The sequence below is a fragment of the Heloderma suspectum genome, chromosome 10 (genome assembly GCF_057233095.1).
Source record: "Heloderma suspectum isolate Gila_16-S chromosome 10, 16-S_ref, whole genome shotgun sequence".
In the NCBI taxonomy this organism is placed as follows: domain Eukaryota; kingdom Metazoa; phylum Chordata; class Lepidosauria; order Squamata; family Helodermatidae; genus Heloderma; species Heloderma suspectum.
The window spans coordinates 5,437,242-5,454,038 of NC_139467.1; the positions used below are offsets into that span (position 1 = coordinate 5,437,242).

Below are 16,797 nucleotides of genomic sequence, written 5' to 3' on the forward strand. Positions count from 1 at the left end.
GTGGCTCAGATGTCAGTGGGGTGTTGAATCCATTCCGGGTTTCAGTCAGAACCAGTCAAAATTGTAAAGGAGCTCTCCAAGGTGCTTTGCAGGAGCTATCCAAGGTGACATTGGCACCACCTGCCTCCACTGCCACGGCCTGGTCTTTGTCCCCCCATTTGGTGTTTGGGGATAGATTGCTGCTGTTTGTGGAGGTTCCATTCCTAGTGGCATAAGCCCGCTGAATATCTCCCAGCATGTCATCATTCCTTTAGCACAGTCAATCCGGGCTTGGGGGGCAGGCCCTGCTTCCCAGGTAAAAAGGATTCTTTTGGGACACATCCCAACATAATGGCAGACTTTTCCGGGCATGCATTGGCTCTTCTCCCAGCTTGCCAGGGACTTTAGGTTTTGCAACTTGCAGCGCAATCCTTACTCAGCAGTGAGCCCCACTGACTTCAAAGGAATTTACTCTCAGGTTGGCATGTACGCCTGCCTTCCCCAACCTGGTGCCCTCCAGATGTGTTTTTATTTATTTATTATTTATTATTAAATTTATTAATCGCCCATCTGGCTGGTCACCCAGCCACTCTGGGCGATGTACAACATACAATAAAAACAGTTTAAAACAATAAAATTCTACAATAAAAACATTTTCTAAAATACCCTAACCCACCCCAAATGCCTGCCTGAACAGCCACGTTTTTAATGCATGATGGAAGCTCACTAAAGAGGGGGCATGACGGAGTTCCCTAGGGAGGGAGTTCCACAGAGTGGGGGCCACCACAGAAAAGGCCCTCTCCCTCGTCCCCACCAGTCTAGCTGTCCTGGCTGATGGGACAGAGAGAAGGCCATCCGAGGCTGATCTTGTTAAGTGGCCTGTCTGGTGCTGCTGGAGACACTTCTTAAGATAGGCTGGGCTGGAACCATATAGGGTTTTAAAGGTCAAAACCAACACCTTGAATTTGGCTCGGAAAACAACTGGTAACCAGTGCAACTCCTTCAGCACTGGAGTGATGTGATCTCGCCGGTGGCTGCCTTTAATCAGGCGAGCCGCCGCGTTCTGTACCAGCTGCAGTTTCCGAACCGTCTTCAAGGGTAACCCCACGTAGAGCGCATTACAGTAGTCTAAACGAGAGGAGACCAGGGCATGTACTACGGATGGGAGCAGATGGTCGGGAAGGAAGGGGCGCAGCCGCCGTATCAGATGGAGTTGATACAGCGCTGTCCGGCTCACAGCTGACACCTGAGCCTCCATGGACAGCTGGGAGTCCAAAATGACCCCCAGGCTGCAGACCTGGTCTTTCAAGGGTAGCCGTACCCCATTCAACACCAGGTCAACATCCCCCAGCCTCCTCTTGTCTCCCACCAAAAGTACCTCGGTCTTGTCAGGGTTCAGCTTCAGCCTATTCCGCCCCATCCAGCCACTCACCGTCTCCAGACATTTGGACAGGGATTCTACGGCCAACCTTGGTGAAGATTTAAACGAGAGGTAGAGCTGCGTGTCATCCGCATATTGATGACACTGCACCCCAAACCTCCTGATGATAGCCCCCAGCGGCTTCACATAGGTGTTAAATAGCATCGGGGAGAGGATGGAACCCTGTGGCACCCCACAAGTCAGTGGCCACGGGTCCGAAACCTCCTCTCCCAGTGCTACCCTCTGGTATCTGCCAGAGAGGAAGGACCGGAACCACCGCAATATGGTGTCCCCAATGCCCAACCCCTCCAGGCGGTCCAGGAAGATACCGTGGCCAACGGTATCGAAAGCCACTGAGAGGTCGAGGAGAACAAGGAAGGAGCATTCACCCCTATCCAGAGCCCTCCTCATATCATCTACCAAGGCGACCAAGGCCGTTTCTGTCCCATGCCCAGGCCTGAAGCCCGACTGAAATGGGTCTAGATAATCAGTTTCTTCCAAGTGTGCCTTCAACTGCACCGCCACCACCCGCTCAATCACCTTGCCCAAAAATGGCAGATTTGAGACTGGGCGAAAGTTGTTCAAAACTTGAGGATCCAAGGAGGGCTTCTTTAAGAGCAGTCTTATCACTGCCTCCTTGAGGGCTGATGGCATCACTCCCTCCTCAAGGGAGGCGTTCACCACCGCCTTGATCCCCTCACCCAGTCTCTCTGGAGCCCATAATGAGCCAAGATGGGCAAGGATCAAGTAAGCAGGTGGTCGGCCGTACCGATGAAAGCAGCTTGTCCACTTCATCAGGAGGAAGAAGCTGGAACCGATCCCACAAAACCGGTTTGCCACAGGCCGCCTCTTGCTCACTAACTGTATCCACAGCGTGCAGAGTAACACACCTAATCTGATCAATTTTATCTGCAAAGTGCCTTGCCAAGGCCTCACAGGAGGCCTTAGAATGCTCCAGTGGTTCCGGAGCCACAGTCTAACAGTGTTAGACTGTAACTCCCATCATTGGGCTGCAACTCCCATCATCCCCATGCAGTCCAACACATCTGGAGGGCACCAGGTTGGCCACTTCATACTCACTCAATTAATCGCAGTGGCTCCCAAGTGGCAGTTGGCAACCCTTCCAAGACCATACGTGCAGACGGCACTTTCTAACGGCGGACTTTCCTCTTGATGGTTGTGTCTCTGCTTGCAAATTGGCTTGGGATCGGGTTGGCTGTCGGGGCTTTCCCCAAAGAGCCCTGGGGAGTTGTAGCCTGAGGTGGCCCAGGGGGCTCTCTGCCCCAAGGAGCTCACAGTCTAAATCTCAACAACGAAAGTTTTTTGTGGCAATGAATTCTATAGGTTCCGTGGGTTGAGACAGGATGGTGGCACAGTTCTTAGCAGGTGACTTTTTGAGGTTTTTTTGCAAGGTGGGGAGAGGAGAAAGGGGAGGGAATCACCCCCTCTTGCCGCTGTATGAACATACAGACCTCTCTGGCAGTAGGAAGGAAGGAAGGGAGAGGTCGGAGGTCAACTGGAACGAGCAAACGTCTCATATGGGGGACCATTTGAGTTAAAAATAACAGCCTAGATTTGCATAGCAGCTTGTCGTAACCAGAAAGCTTGAAAGGTTTCAAGCAGACATGATACAAGTGTTTATCTGCTGGTGTTCACCTGTTTTGGTTGCAGCTTTGTTCCCACTTTGCTGTTCACTTTGAAATTAGCCACACACAGAGCAGGGATGCGGAATTTCTGGCCTGCAGGCCTCATGTGGCCTGCTGAGGTTCCACATCCGGGCCACAGAGCCTCCAAGCCCCACCCCCGGGAAGCATCCTGCTGTTCTCTCAGGTCGGAAATAACACCAGGGATTTCCCTGCTGGCCTAGGCCCTTTCTCCATGCGCCTCCCAACATGGAGAAGGGCAAAATGGGGGGGGACAGGGCAGTGGGGAGCCCACACCCACTTATGTCATCCCGCCTATGGAGGGTCTGGGGGGGGCATTTCAGCCCCCTGCCCCAATGGTGTCCCTCACCCCTGTCATAGAGGATTGGGTGTGATGTACATGTAAAACACTGCTTGTGTGAGTTTTTGTAGGCATATATGCTTATCTGGAGCATTCAACCAGTGGAGGCTGGTGCTCTGACGTCAGTGTCACTCAGAACCAGGCAGAACTCTAAAGGAGCTACGTAAGGGGAGAGCTCCTTTCAAGTTCTGACTGGTTTTGACTGAAACCTGGAGCGGATTCACCACCCCACGAACATCGGAGCCACCAGCCTCCGCTGCCTTCAATGCTGCACTCATGGGTCTCTTCCTTCTCCGAATGCTCGGGGCTTTGAGCCTGGGCTTCAACTGAGCCACTCCACAATTATGCTGTGCGAGCTGGCAGTTAGTCCGCCCACATTTTTACAACCCTTGTATGAAATTGTGACGCGTTGCCAGGTTGCAACCAGAAAGGACCGTTTTTCTTTCAGTTTCCAACAGGTTCCCCGGCTGGTTGCCTAGAACTGTGGCCGTGTCCGTGTCCAAGCCTAGAATGTAGTTTAGAGGCAACCATTGGCTGTAGGGTCTCTTTTTCAAAGTTTGCTGCTGTCCGGAAGTGACCTTAGAGAAGGTGAAGAGCTTGAACTTCAAACTACCTCAAACTTGTGGATACTTGTCTTTCTCTCTGCCACCTCCTTGCAGTGTCCCAGCCTTGAATCTGCTCTTTGTCAGGAGCGCCCTAGTGGCCTCTATCAGTACACTCCAATAGCCAACTCAAGACACAGATGAAAGAATTCTTTTCAAGGCTTTAATCCTTTTACAACTTAATGACTCTTTCAGATGCTATCACCAGCATCTAAGCAATGAACAGCAGAGTAGCCTATGCTCCGGATAGGCAGTTGGTCCCCGTTTGAAGGAGAATCACTTGAAGCCCCTGAACTTATGGGCTAGGGAGAGATCCTCCCTCTTTCCCTTGGGTCCACAGGACGCGACCGTTGCTTGCGCGCCAAACGGGCGCTACACCTCCTTTCCGCACCCTCCATCGCTCGTCGCTCCCTGCGTCTGCGTCGACCGTCTAGCAAGCCCCCCTCCCGCACTCTCTCACTGCCCAGGTCGCTATCTATCTCAGGAATGCTGACAGGAGGAATCTCTTCCAGCTGCTGTGCCTGTGAGGGATGAGCTGGCTTCTCTCCCACAGATTGCTGATCCTCCACAGAATCAGAACTGCTCTGGGGTTCTATCGGCTCAGTTTCCACCCTGACACTCTTGACTTTAAAAGTAACCTGTTAAATGCTAGCCTCCTTCGGGCTTCCTTTCAGCTAATTGAACAATGCGGTAGTGCATTGAAATGCATTGAAAGGGGGTATTCCTTTAACTGTCAGGAGATGAATCAGAAGTCTTTTAATCAAAAAAAGTATTTGCTGCAAAGTGGAATAAGTGGAATAACCACAGTGCGGCTTTCTAAAGCAGCAGAGGAATGGCCTGGGGTCATATGAGTGTAGGAAGTGACCTTACACTGAGTCAGAGCAAGTATTATTTACTTTGAATGACAGTGACTCTCCAGGATTTCAGCCCAAGGTTTTCTGCATCTGTCCTACCCAAGATCCTGTAACAGAAGACCTTCCACAGGCAAAGCCCTGTGCCCGGCTGCGGGATCATGGCCCCAATCCATTGCGAATTATGCCCTGTGGCACGTGCTTCCTGTTCACTCTCTCCCTCTCTCTCTCTCTCTTTTGCAGTTTCCCGAGTGTGGCTTCTACGGTCTCTACGACAAGATCCTGCTCTTCAAACATGACCCGTCCTCGGCCAACATTCTGCAGCTGGTCCGCGCTGCCTGCGATATCCAAGAGGGGGACCTGGTGGAGGTGGTGCTCTCCGGTAAAGGGGCGGAGTTAGTCGAAGAGAACATAGCGGGACGTTGGAAGGTGCCCTGCGCGAAGTCAGGCAGCTGGCCCAGGCGGCTTAATCCCCTAAGGGCATAAGAGGAGCCCCGCTGGATCAGACCAAGGGTCCATCTAGTCCAGCAATCAGTTCACACAGCTGCCAACCAGCTGCCCACGCAGGGGAGCCTGGTGGCTCCGATGTCAGTGGGGCGGTGAATCCTTCTGGGTTTCAGTCAGAACTAGTCAGAACTCTACAGGAGCTATCCAAGGTGCTCTGCACCAGCCACCAGCCTCCACTGTGCCCACGGGAGCCCCCAACAAGGACATGAGTGCAACAGCACCCCCCCCTCGCCCATGTTCCCCAGCAACTGGTGTAGATAGGCATATTGCCTCTGATACTAGAGTGTACTGCCTCTGCTCTAACCCAAGGGTGTACATTTAATCTGGTGGATTATCTAATCCAGCAGGACCCCTCCCCACTTTTCCCACAGTCCCATCTGGTCAGCTAGACTGTGGGAGAAAAATTGCTACTAGTGGGGACAGAAAAGCAACCTCACTGAAGATCACTAGGGGATCGTAGAGACTTTCACTTCCACACAACCCCCCACCCCACCCCCAGTAATCCCTGGAATTTAGCTGGCAGGGACGGGGAGGTTCAAACTTCAACACTTTTGGACCACGTATAGCTCCTTCTTCAGGGAAAGCTATAGAACAATGTACAAAATGTATGTTGCAAAATTTAAAGATGTCCCTCTACTTCTAAAAATATGTATATACAACACAACCGCAACAATCACAATCCACACTAAGTTTGTTTCTTCCTGAGATGTGTTATCTTTTAATATATGTTATGGTTGTGCATAGTTTGGGTCTCTCTTTCATCAGATTCTTTTTGTTTGGATAAACAATTGTACTGTAAATGCACAAAACATAATGTAACTTGTGGAACTCAGTGCTACAAGATGTGACACTGTCAACTGTGGCTTTCAAGGGGGGAGTAAACAAACTCACAGAGGTGTTTGGAGGCAGCCTATCTCTGAATTCCGGGGGCAAACCTAGGACTTGGTAAAGCTCTTTGTTTCCTGAGGAGCAACGGCAGTTTCCTTCTTGCATTGTGGACTGGTTGGTCCGATCCAGCTTCAGGGCCCTTCTTAGATCCTTATGGGATGTTTTATTTTATTTTACTTATAAACCTCCCAATAGCCCAAGTTTTCTGGGTGGTCAGCATACAATATATTAAGAACATAAAATACAAACCATAAAGCAGTGAATTAAAAACATCACAGAATAAAGCCAAGATGAAATTAGCACCGAAGAGTAAAAACCCTCCAGCACATAAGACCAGCAGCAATAAAAGTGCAGTGATCAAAAAGCACTGAACATAAATAATACGCAAGATTTCAGTCTTTTGAGTTAATAATTTCCACTTTCTCAAGGATATGAGCCTATCGAGGAACTCCCCGTTGTAGGCGCTGGGGAAATATCTCAGTGCACGCCGCTCGTGCGCCTGGCCTAGATTGTCTTGTTGCTGGAAGCAGCAGGTGATGTTTCCAAATCCGACGCTCAGGCAACCGAGGCAGGATGTGGGCTTTCAGTGCTGGCAACCTCTTCTGCGTTTGGTGGGGGTGGAGGGAGGGGAAGGGAAGAGTGGCTGGGCCTGGTGCTGACATTTCCTGCCGGATAGCCTCTTGCACCTGAGGGATCCCGACCTCTCCCCCACTCCTGCTGTGACCTCTGGTGTGGCCTGCAGACATCCCCAGAAATGGCCACCCAAGAATGAAAGTGGCAATCAAAATAGAAGAAGCCGGGATGGGGTGGCATTCAGGCAGCTGCCCCTGGGGGGCGGGGAGAACTTGGCCTGCACATAAGTGGATGGGATTGGAGTTTGGCTGGATACTTTTTATGGCGGACTAGCAAACGGTCCTGGCTCCCCCCAGCTTTTTGGAATCATCCTTAGCTTGGTACAGCGAAGCCTTCAAGCAAATGTGCGCAGCTGTCAGTTGGACGTGCCCACCTCACCGGTGCAAAGCCAAGCCTGCCAGTACCCCTAGACACGGCCCCTGCTGTAGTGCACCCCTGTATTCACTTAAGGAAGGGGTCCGTCCATTCCTCTTCAGAGGGGGCTGCCCCACAGCAGCAGGGAGGGGGCAGGTGTATAACAGGGTTCCAGCTGTATGAGCTGCAAAGCAGTGTGCTGGGTAGGGAAGTCCATCTCTACTGGCTGACGATGTTACTGCAGGCTTCAACTACATGGAGACATTTAAATTCATTAAGGTTAATTAATGCAGTTTAGAACAAAATAACCTGAGGTGCACACCTCTCAGGTCCCCTTATTATGCACGCCAACTTCAGGTGTCTAGGTTTCATGGTCTTTGTGTGATGGCACTGAGAGCCAGTCGGACAGACTCTTTTATTATTATTAGGTTTTGCTTGTTCCTCCCCAAAAGCTCCAAGGTGGCACACATGGTTCTGCCGTCCCCCACATCTTATTCTCACACCAGTCCTGTGAGGTAGGTTAGGCTGAGAGAGGGAGCGATTGGCTCAAAGTCGCCCAGTGTCCATTTACAAATTAATTCAGCCCAGGTTTGTGTAGGGGGGCAAATTTTGCCCCCTGTGATAACTAGTGGATCGGGACAGGAGTTGTGTCTCAGCTGCAGAACCTGTTTTCAGACTGTGCCGCGGGATGCGTGAAGTAGCTAGGCTGAGAGTGCCTCTGAGACAGCGCAGGGTGCTTTCTTTGCCTCTCCACTTGGTTCCCACTTCTCAGTTTCTGTCTGGGATGGCAACCGTAGTTGTAACAAATCCCATTTTGTTTCAGCTTCGCTGCAACACTGTGAAGATCGGGGAGCTGTGTGGGGGCAGCGTGGGTAAGGGCGCCTACTTAGCTTTCTGGCTGAGCCAGGATTTGAACCCAGGTCTCTGAACCACTCAGTACGAGGGTCAAGAAGCAACAGTAAGAACCGGACATGGAACAACCGATTGGTTCAAAATTGGGAAAGGAGTACAACAAGGCTGCATATTGTCGCCCTGCTTATTTAACGTAAATGCAGAGTATGTCATGAGAAACGCCGGTTTGGATGAATCACAGGTTGGAATTAAGATTGCTGGGAGAATTATCAACAACCTCAGATACGCAGACGATACCACCCTAATGGCAGAGAGTGAAGAGGATCTAAAGAGCCTCTTGTTGAGGGTGAAAGTGGAGAGTGCAAAAGCTGGCTTGAAACTCAACATTAAAAAAACTAAGATCGTGGCATCTGGCTCCATCACTCCCTGGCATATAGAAGGGGAAGAAATGGAAGCAGTGACAGATTTTATTTTCTTGGGCTCCAAGATCACCGCAGACGGTGACTGTAGCCATGAAATTAAAAGACGCTTGCTCCTTGGGAGGAAAGCTATGGCACACCTAGACAGCATAGTAAGAAGCAGAGACATCACCTTGCCGACAAAGGTCCGTCTAATCAAAGCTATGGTTTTCCCAGTAGCAACGTATGGCTGTGAGAGCTGGACTATAAGGAAGGCTGAGCGCCGAAGAATTGATGCCTTCGAACTGCGGTGCTGGAGAAGACTCTTACGAGTCCCCTGGACTGCAAGGAGGTCAAATCAGTCCATCCTGAAGGAAATCAACCCTGACTGCTCATTGGCAGGACAGATACCGAAGCTGAAGCTCCAATATTTTGGCCACCTAATGCGAAGAGAAAACTCCCTGGAAAAGACCCTGATGCTGGGAAAGATTGAAGGCAAAAGGAGAAGGGGACGGCAGAGGATGAGATGGCTAGATAGCATCACCAATGCAATATATATGGACTTGAGCACGCTCCGGGAGAGAGCGCAGGACAGGAAGGCCTGGCGTGCTATGGTCCATGGGGTCATGAAGAGTCGGACACGACTTAACGACTGAACAACAACAACAACAACTCCGAACCACCCATGGGACTTGAGATATTCTGGTTTGATTTTGATTAATACTTGAATAAAATATCGTCAAATAATTTGCAATATTTCCATTTTTGGGTTTTATAATTTCCAGTTTCTTGCGGGTATAGAATAATGGCTGAAGACAGATGTGGGTTGCATATCAACTAAAAGGGGGAGGGGACAGATTTCCATAAACCTGTTACATGTTTCTCTGCCTTCTTTTGCCCTTATATAATTTGGGGGTTTTCACAGTTATGAATATATAATTGCTATAATAAAATATAGCAGTATGTCTCAATCCAAAATAGTGGCCCATTCCAAAATAGTACTGCCAGAATTCCCTCTTTATCAGTTTAGCAGATCCTTACAGCCCCTGTCCTCTAATACAGCTTCCCCCAACTGGCCACCCTCCAGATGTGTTGGACTGCAACTCCTGTGCTGTTTAGGCTGGGGGAGGCTGCGCGGGTGTATTAATTCTCGAAATTGAGTTGATGTTCCCTCTTGAATCATCCTGGCTTCTGAGCTCCCTCTTCCTCCTTTCTCAGCCTCCGCGACGTTTGAGGACTTCCAAATCCGGCCTCACGCCCTCAGTGTGCATTCGTACCGCGCGCCAGCCTTCTGCGACCACTGTGGGGAGATGCTCTTTGGCCTGGTCCGCCAAGGCCTTAAATGTGATGGTAAGAGCCCCGTCCAGATGCTGGGGGGTGCAGGAAGGGAGAAGGCTCAGTATACAGAGACATTTTCTCTCAAAGTGTGAAGATGATTTGGAGTCAGTCACATGTATGTTCATGATGCCAAAGCTTGTTTGTTTATTTATCTGCTGCATTTATATCCCGCCTTTTCTCTGAGGGGCCCAAGGCCCAAGGTGTGCATGATCCGCCTCCTTTCCATTTTATCCTCATAACAACCCTGTGAGGTAGGTTAGGCCAGGAATCAGTGACTGGCCCAAAGTCACCCAGTGAGTTTCATGGCCAGCTAGGGATGTAAGCACGTACTCTAGCCTTCCCCAGCCTGGAGCTCTCTGGATGTTTTGGACTACAACTCCCATCATCCCCACTAAAGGGCTCACACTGACTGGGGCTAATGAGAGTTGTAGTTGAAAACATTTGGAGGGACTCAAGTTGCAGAAGGCTGATTACACTGAAGTTTGAAAACAGTAAAGGGTTGGTATATCTTGAGCCCTGAATGCAGAATTCTTCCGCAAGTAGATCGATACATCCTGCAGAAATGATGCAGATCAAGCAGTTTTTTCCTATTTTTCCCTTATTTTACATAAGTCATTCTGCAGTTTGCATCACTTATTCTGGGTTTTTTAGCTATTAGCAGGGACAAGGCATTTTAGACCAGCCCTCAACTGCTGGCTTTTTATTCAACAGTCTTTCCAGCTCATTGCCTGCATGTTTTCAAGTATATCTTTCCAACCATGAGGGCTAGAAACATCTGTTTTAAAAATGAGGACTGAAATTCTCAGGAAGCCAACTTTAGTATCCAGCACAGCATTCTGTGCCTTTTCCTTGCTAAAATGGAATGGTTGCTCTTCCTTTAGCCCAGGATTTTATTTCCGTTGCATTCCACTGCTGCTTTTTCTGCTCTGTTTTAAGCTGCCGGATGTGTTTTTATAACTTTTTTCCTGCTTCAAAGCATTCTGCCCATGGATTTATGGGGAAAGTGCTGCACAAACTTTATAAATAAAAATTTGAATGGGAGATAACTCCTCCAAGCCTTCAAAATGGCTTGTGTGTGAACTATCCACTCTGCCCTCTTGCTGTCGTGAGTTCTAGTTTTCATGCAGCAGATGAGGAAGTGATACATGTGTGCTGGGGCTGTTCTGCTCCAGGTGAATGGCTCGCACGATGAAATGCTTCCCCATAAGGAAGGAAGGCAGACAGACAGATAGACGGGCAGACAGACACAGAAACGATCATGTTAGGGAGAAGGTAAAGGTAGAACACATCTCCCTGCCGTGCTGCTTTTCTGCCTGCGGGGAATTTGTTTGTATGGGCGCGCTTTCTGTCATGTGAGCCCTCACCTGCCGTCTGAAGCGTATAGCCCAGTCACCAGATAACCACCTTGCCTGCTGTTTGTGAGTGGCACCTTCCCAAGCATAGATGGCCAGCTTTGCATTCCTGGGGAAGCCAACGTCCTGCTTTCGACCTTCAAAGCTATGCAACCTTTTAATGCTGTTCCCCCAACCTGCCCTGGAGGCTGGCATGAGATTAACTTTTGGGTCATTGCCATGTTTAATGCTTAATCGAAGGCTAATATTTCCGCTGCCACCGCCCTCGTCTCTTCCGTGGAAGTTGGCATTGCAAAGATATGCCGGGTCTGTTTGCTTACGTTCCTGTTCTGAGGCACGTTCCTCGGGGTATCGAAAGGGAGGGTTTGGGGGGTGCCAGATCAAATGGCTATCACCTTCCTAGTGACAAACTCAAGTTTGCGATCTGAAGAAGACTCCTAGCGAGTGAGTAAACATTTTTGGTCGGGGTCCCTCATGGCCAGAGACTCCAGGAGGGTGTTACATTACAGGGGCACTTTTATGTGCAGGCGTGCGCACGCGCACCCCCCCCGTAATATCTCCCGACCTTTTGCTGACATTCCAGTTTTTATTTAAAAAAACTTGCTGCCCAGTTCTATACATGTCTACTCAGAAGTCCAGTGAGTTCAGTGAGACTTTTAACTCCCAGGTAAGTGAGTCTAGCAGGGGTGAGCAATTTCTGGCCCTCCAGATTTTGCTGGAAATGCTGGCAGTCCAACACCTCTGGGAGGCGCCAGGTTGGGGAAAGCCCCTTTACCAGCAAGAAAGAAACTTGCTCCCACTGTTCCGTCTTCCGGCTCAGGAACAAGAAAATCTAAAAGTCTGGGCACCTCACTTTGGCCTTCCTTCAAGTCTCCTTCCCAACCACAGATGCTGATTTATAATAGCTAGACTTGCACACAGGGCCCTGCTTCCGGGACACCTTTGGCTGCGTGGTTTTGGTCCCCTCCCCTCCCCACCCCCCACCCCGGCAGATCTGTCCATAGAAAACACTGCCGCACTCTAGGATTTTAACATAGCTGTGACTGGGTAGCTGCAGAAGTCTGCCCTGCCCCATAACAAACAAAAAGTAGCAACAAAGATTGGAGTTCCTTCTTTTTCTAACTCCGGGATTATTTCATGTGAAAACTGTGTTCGTGAGGTGGGGTTGCTGCTGTGTTTGCACATTTTAAAAGCACAGTGCTTCTGCATGTCAGTTGGCGGAAGACGGGGCTTCTGCATGAAACTGAATGCTGGGTTTGTGCTCGGGAGGGAGTTTGGGGCAAGCCTTTTAAGCTCACCTTTACTGCAGCCTGAAGGGGGAGGAGGTTGGCTGAGAATCCTCTGCCCTAACTCTGACATACAATATTAACAGTGGACTACAATGCAGGGCTGTTGTCAGCCTCTGTCTCTCTCTCACCCCTGTAGATCCACCCCTACACCTCAACCTGCACTATAGGGGAAATCGGACTGAATTTTCATTGGGCAGGGCAGTTACATAAAAACTCAAAAGTTCAGTCTTCAGACAATTGAACTGTCGTTCTGGGGCAGAGATACAGAACTTCTTTCACTCCAAGGGCCAAATTGTGGAGAAGCTGCAGGGGCCCCATTCTGGTGGCGGATGGGGCCAAAGTGGCAGGACCAAAATTCCAAATATACCAGCCTATTCTATCTTACAGCTCTCACTGCCAGTAACTCAGCCTTAGGAGAGGCATTTCAGCCTATCGGAACCCCAGGGGCGGGGGGGGGGGGGCTGCATAAATGCTGGGAAACCAGCAAGTGACTGGTGGTCGGGCGAAAACGGATGGGGCCTGAGGAAGGGGACATGGCTATCTGGGGAACCCTGGCAGCCAGGTATGGCCCTGGGGCCTGAGGTGCTGCACGCCTGCTCTGAGCTTTGCCTCCCTCTCTGTGCTTCCACGCTGACAATCCCGCGGCGCTCTTTCCCCCCCCAGGCTGCGGCCTGAACTACCACAAGCGCTGTGCCTTCAGCATCCCCAACAACTGCAGCGGGGCCCGGAAGCGGCGGCTCTCATCCACCTCACTGGCCAACTCCCAGTCCCTGCGCCTCTCCACCACCGACTCCTTGCCCAGCACCTCCGAGGACCTGGTGAGTGAGCGTGTGGACTGCCTGCCGGGGTGGCTCTGGCCAGTCCTGGGGGCCAGGGCTGTCTCTGGACGAGGCTTCCATCGCCCGCCTCGCTCGCAGCGTGTCACCGGGGGCCCAGACGCCGACGTCTTTCCTCTGCGGCCCTCCTGCATTTTCCCACCGCGTCGGCCGTCTTTTTTTTCTTTCCACAAAAATGACCTCTGTGGAGGAAAAGGCGGAGTAGGTGCACAGTGCCCTCCCTCTGGAAGCACCCTGGGTGGTATGAAAAAAGACAGATGTGATGGGAAACGTGGGAGGGCTCCAAAGGGAAGATGATGAGCCCCCCCTCAGGAAGCATCCTTAGACCAGAAACAGCTGAGAGATGTGGGAGCAAGGGGGCGTGTGGATTGTCCCACTGCCAGCGTCCCCCTCGGGCAGCTACCGGCACATTTCTTTTTTCTGGCCCAGCCAGAATGTAACAACCCCCCGCTTTTAAATTGCCCACAATGCCTCTGGCCTACCATTGCTCTGGAGCATTGTGGGGAATTTAAAAGGGCGGTCAGACCCAGTTGCCCAGTGCTGGTTGGAGCACTGCCGGGACAGAGAGGTCAACCCACCTGTTGCTGCTGACAGAGGAGGGGACCTGTCCATAGGACACTTTGCCCAGAGCCCCCAGAAACGTGGAGCCGTCCCCAAATGGGTGGGTTACGTGGACCGTTTTACCTAGAAATCAGTTCCGTGTAGAAATGTGTCTGAATGCCATGCTTTTGTTGGAAGCTGGACTCCAGGCACATCCTCTCCACTAGAGAATCTACTCAGTCCAGCAGGTATCTTCCATTTGATACAGATGGGGCCTAAAATGGAGAACTGGCAAAATAAGGGGACTTTGGCAGGGCTCAGCCCGCCTTGCGACACATTGGGGCTTGGCTCACAGCTGACTCTTCTGCCCCCCGCCCTTTCCTGTGTGTTTCTCACCACCCAGAGTCGGATCTCCGCAGAGACCTTCCCCCGCCGGCTGGCTTCGTCCACGTACATCGGCCGCCCCATTGAGCTGGACAAGCTCCTCCTCTCCAAGGTCAAAGTGCCCCACACCTTCCTTATCCACTCGTACACCCGCCCCACCGTCTGCCAGTACTGCAAGAAGCTGCTCAAGGGTCTCTTCCGCCAGGGCCTCCAGTGCAAAGGTGAGGGGTGGGGGGACGCAGCTGGGGCTGGCATGCAATAGACCAAAGACCCGGGGACCCCAGGAGGCTCTTGGCTCACATTTCCTAATTCAGGGCTGCAGGACCTGTGGCCGCCCAGAATGTTGTTGGACTACAGTTCCCACTCCCCTGACCATTGGCCATGCTTGCTGCAGCCAGAGGGGGAGGAGCCCTTCCTGTCCCATGGCGCCCCCCGGTGGGCAGCCAGCGCATTGCAGGTCCTCACCGCCCAGGCGTGCCGCCCTGGATCGTGGGCAGGCGGGAAGCGGGCGATGGGCGGGCACAATCCAGAGGCCTTGTTGGCGGTGCGATGTGGGCCCCCAGTACCACTGCTTTCTTCCCCTCCTTCCAGACTGCAAATTCAACTGTCACAAGCGCTGTGCTACCCGGGTGCCCAACGACTGCCTCGGGGAGACGCTGATTAATGGCGGGGGTGAGTGGTGACCACGTTCCCGGTTGCGCGGGGGGCGGTTGTGGAGGGGGAGGGACCTGGCTTGAACCCTTGAGGTCGGTCTAACTTCGTTCTGGACCCACCGTTTGGTGTGCGCGTGCGTGGATTGCCCGTGTGTGGCTTCCTGCCAGGACTGGGCGCGAGAGCAGTCGCAGCACGGAGGGTGTAGCCTCTAGGCTTCTCCACTGTTCTGCACCGATAGGCCGGGGCTACGGAGCAGCAGTGGCGGCTGGTGGCTCTGATTTGTTATTATTATTATTAACATTTCTATACCGCCCCATAGCTGAAGCTCTCTGGGCGGTTTACAAAAGTTAAAACATTAAAACAAAATATACAAAGTTTAAAAACCATTCAAATAAAAGCATACGGACAGTATATGCAAACAACATATAACTCAAAACAACTTTGAACTAAAAACATTTTTTAAAAATCCAGCAATAAAACCACGCAGCATAAAAACAGTATGCAAGAGTCAGCCAAAGGAGCAAGAATTCTCAGCAGGGAGGGCCTGCCGGAATAATAGTGTTTTAAATGCCTGCTTAAAAACCTTCAAGGAGGTCAGCAGGGGCCTTTCAACCGGCAGGTCGTCCTGCAGCTGAGGGGCGGCCGAGGAGAAAGTCCCCTGGCGTGCGGCTGCCAGTCTGACGTTAGGCAGCGCAGCAGGGAGCCCCCGGAGGACCGGAGGTGGCGGACTGGGACGCGGGGGAGGAGGCGCTCCCTAAGTCAGAGCTCTAAAGGAGCTATCCAAGGTGCAAACCAGGGACATTTGCGAAGCACCTTGGAGAGCTCCTTTAGAGTTCCGACTGAAACCTGGAATGGATTCACCGCCCCACCGACATGGGAGCCACCAGCCTCCTCTGCAGTGCAGCATGGCCCAACTGTGCCCCCAGAATCTCTCTTCCATCCCGGGGCGATCTTCCCTCCACCCCTATCCCCCAGCAGACCTGGAGTTAGATTGTTGCTTATTCGTTCAGTCGCTTCCGATTCTTCGTGACTTCATGGACCAGCCCGCGCCAGAGCTTCCTGTCGGCCGTTGCCATCCCCGGCTCCCCCAAGGTCGAGTCCGTCACAGATATTTCTGAGTATTAGGCTGAGATAAAACTATGTTTAAAAAAAGAAAGGGCCATGCAAGAGTTAAACCGAGGGAGCTATTGGAGGAGATATGAGTTCTACACCATCCCACTGGAAGAAAGGAAGACTTACGTTGCCGCTAACTCACTCTCCGCCCCCCGCCCCCCAGTTGTTTAAAAGGGGGAACAACTCCTCTCCTCGCAGAGGGGAACAAATACAGATTTGGGAGGGATTCAGACTTGATTACAATAACTGTGGGTTGGTCGACAGCCCATGCCGTACGCTGAGCCGTTGGCCATGTGCTTTCTCTCCTGTTCCCCTCCCAGATGTGCCGATGGAAGAATCCAGTGATCTCAGTGAAGCTGAGAAGAACTCACTCATGGATGAATCGGACGACTCCGGCATCATCCCCGGGTCCCATTCGGAGAATGAGTTACAGATGGGCGAGGACTCTGATGACATCAGCAAATCCCAGGGGTGAGGAGGGGTGCCCTGAAACCAAATGGGTTTTCTTTCACATCCATATTTGTCCTTTCGCTTCCCTTACAGAAGCTGCAGTGTTTGTTAACATTCCATTGCCGGAACAACTCAGTTTGATTAGTACCAAGGACACTGTGGCCCATAGGCATAGAGAGAGGATGGAGTGGATTTTGTCGAGCCGATTTGCTTGCTTCTTTTTGCATCTGCTCTTGTGGCCACCTGTACTTTCTTAACTAGGCAGTGGGACAAAAACTCCCCCAAAGGTTTCTAGGGTTCCCCCCACCCCAATTGCACCACATTCTCTTTATTTCAAGCCCAGAGTCCACATC

The 16,797-nt window shown here is 51.5% G+C and overlaps 1 protein-coding gene across 2 annotated transcripts in view; it reads left to right on the forward strand.

Annotated features, from left to right (window-relative positions):
- Positions 1–16,797, forward strand: part of PRKD2 (protein kinase D2) — a 39,970-nt gene that overhangs the window by 10,055 nt on the left and 13,118 nt on the right. For both annotated transcript variants that reach the window (XM_084814768.1, XM_084814769.1), the window contains exons 2-7: positions 5,100–5,238; positions 9,707–9,838; positions 13,131–13,285; positions 14,247–14,448; positions 14,819–14,899; positions 16,315–16,465. In XM_084814768.1, coding sequence (XP_084670894.1) covers positions 5,100–5,238; positions 9,707–9,838; positions 13,131–13,285; positions 14,247–14,448; positions 14,819–14,899; positions 16,315–16,465 — 860 coding nt within the window. The remainder of the gene's footprint in view (positions 1–5,099; positions 5,239–9,706; positions 9,839–13,130; positions 13,286–14,246; positions 14,449–14,818; positions 14,900–16,314; positions 16,466–16,797) is intronic.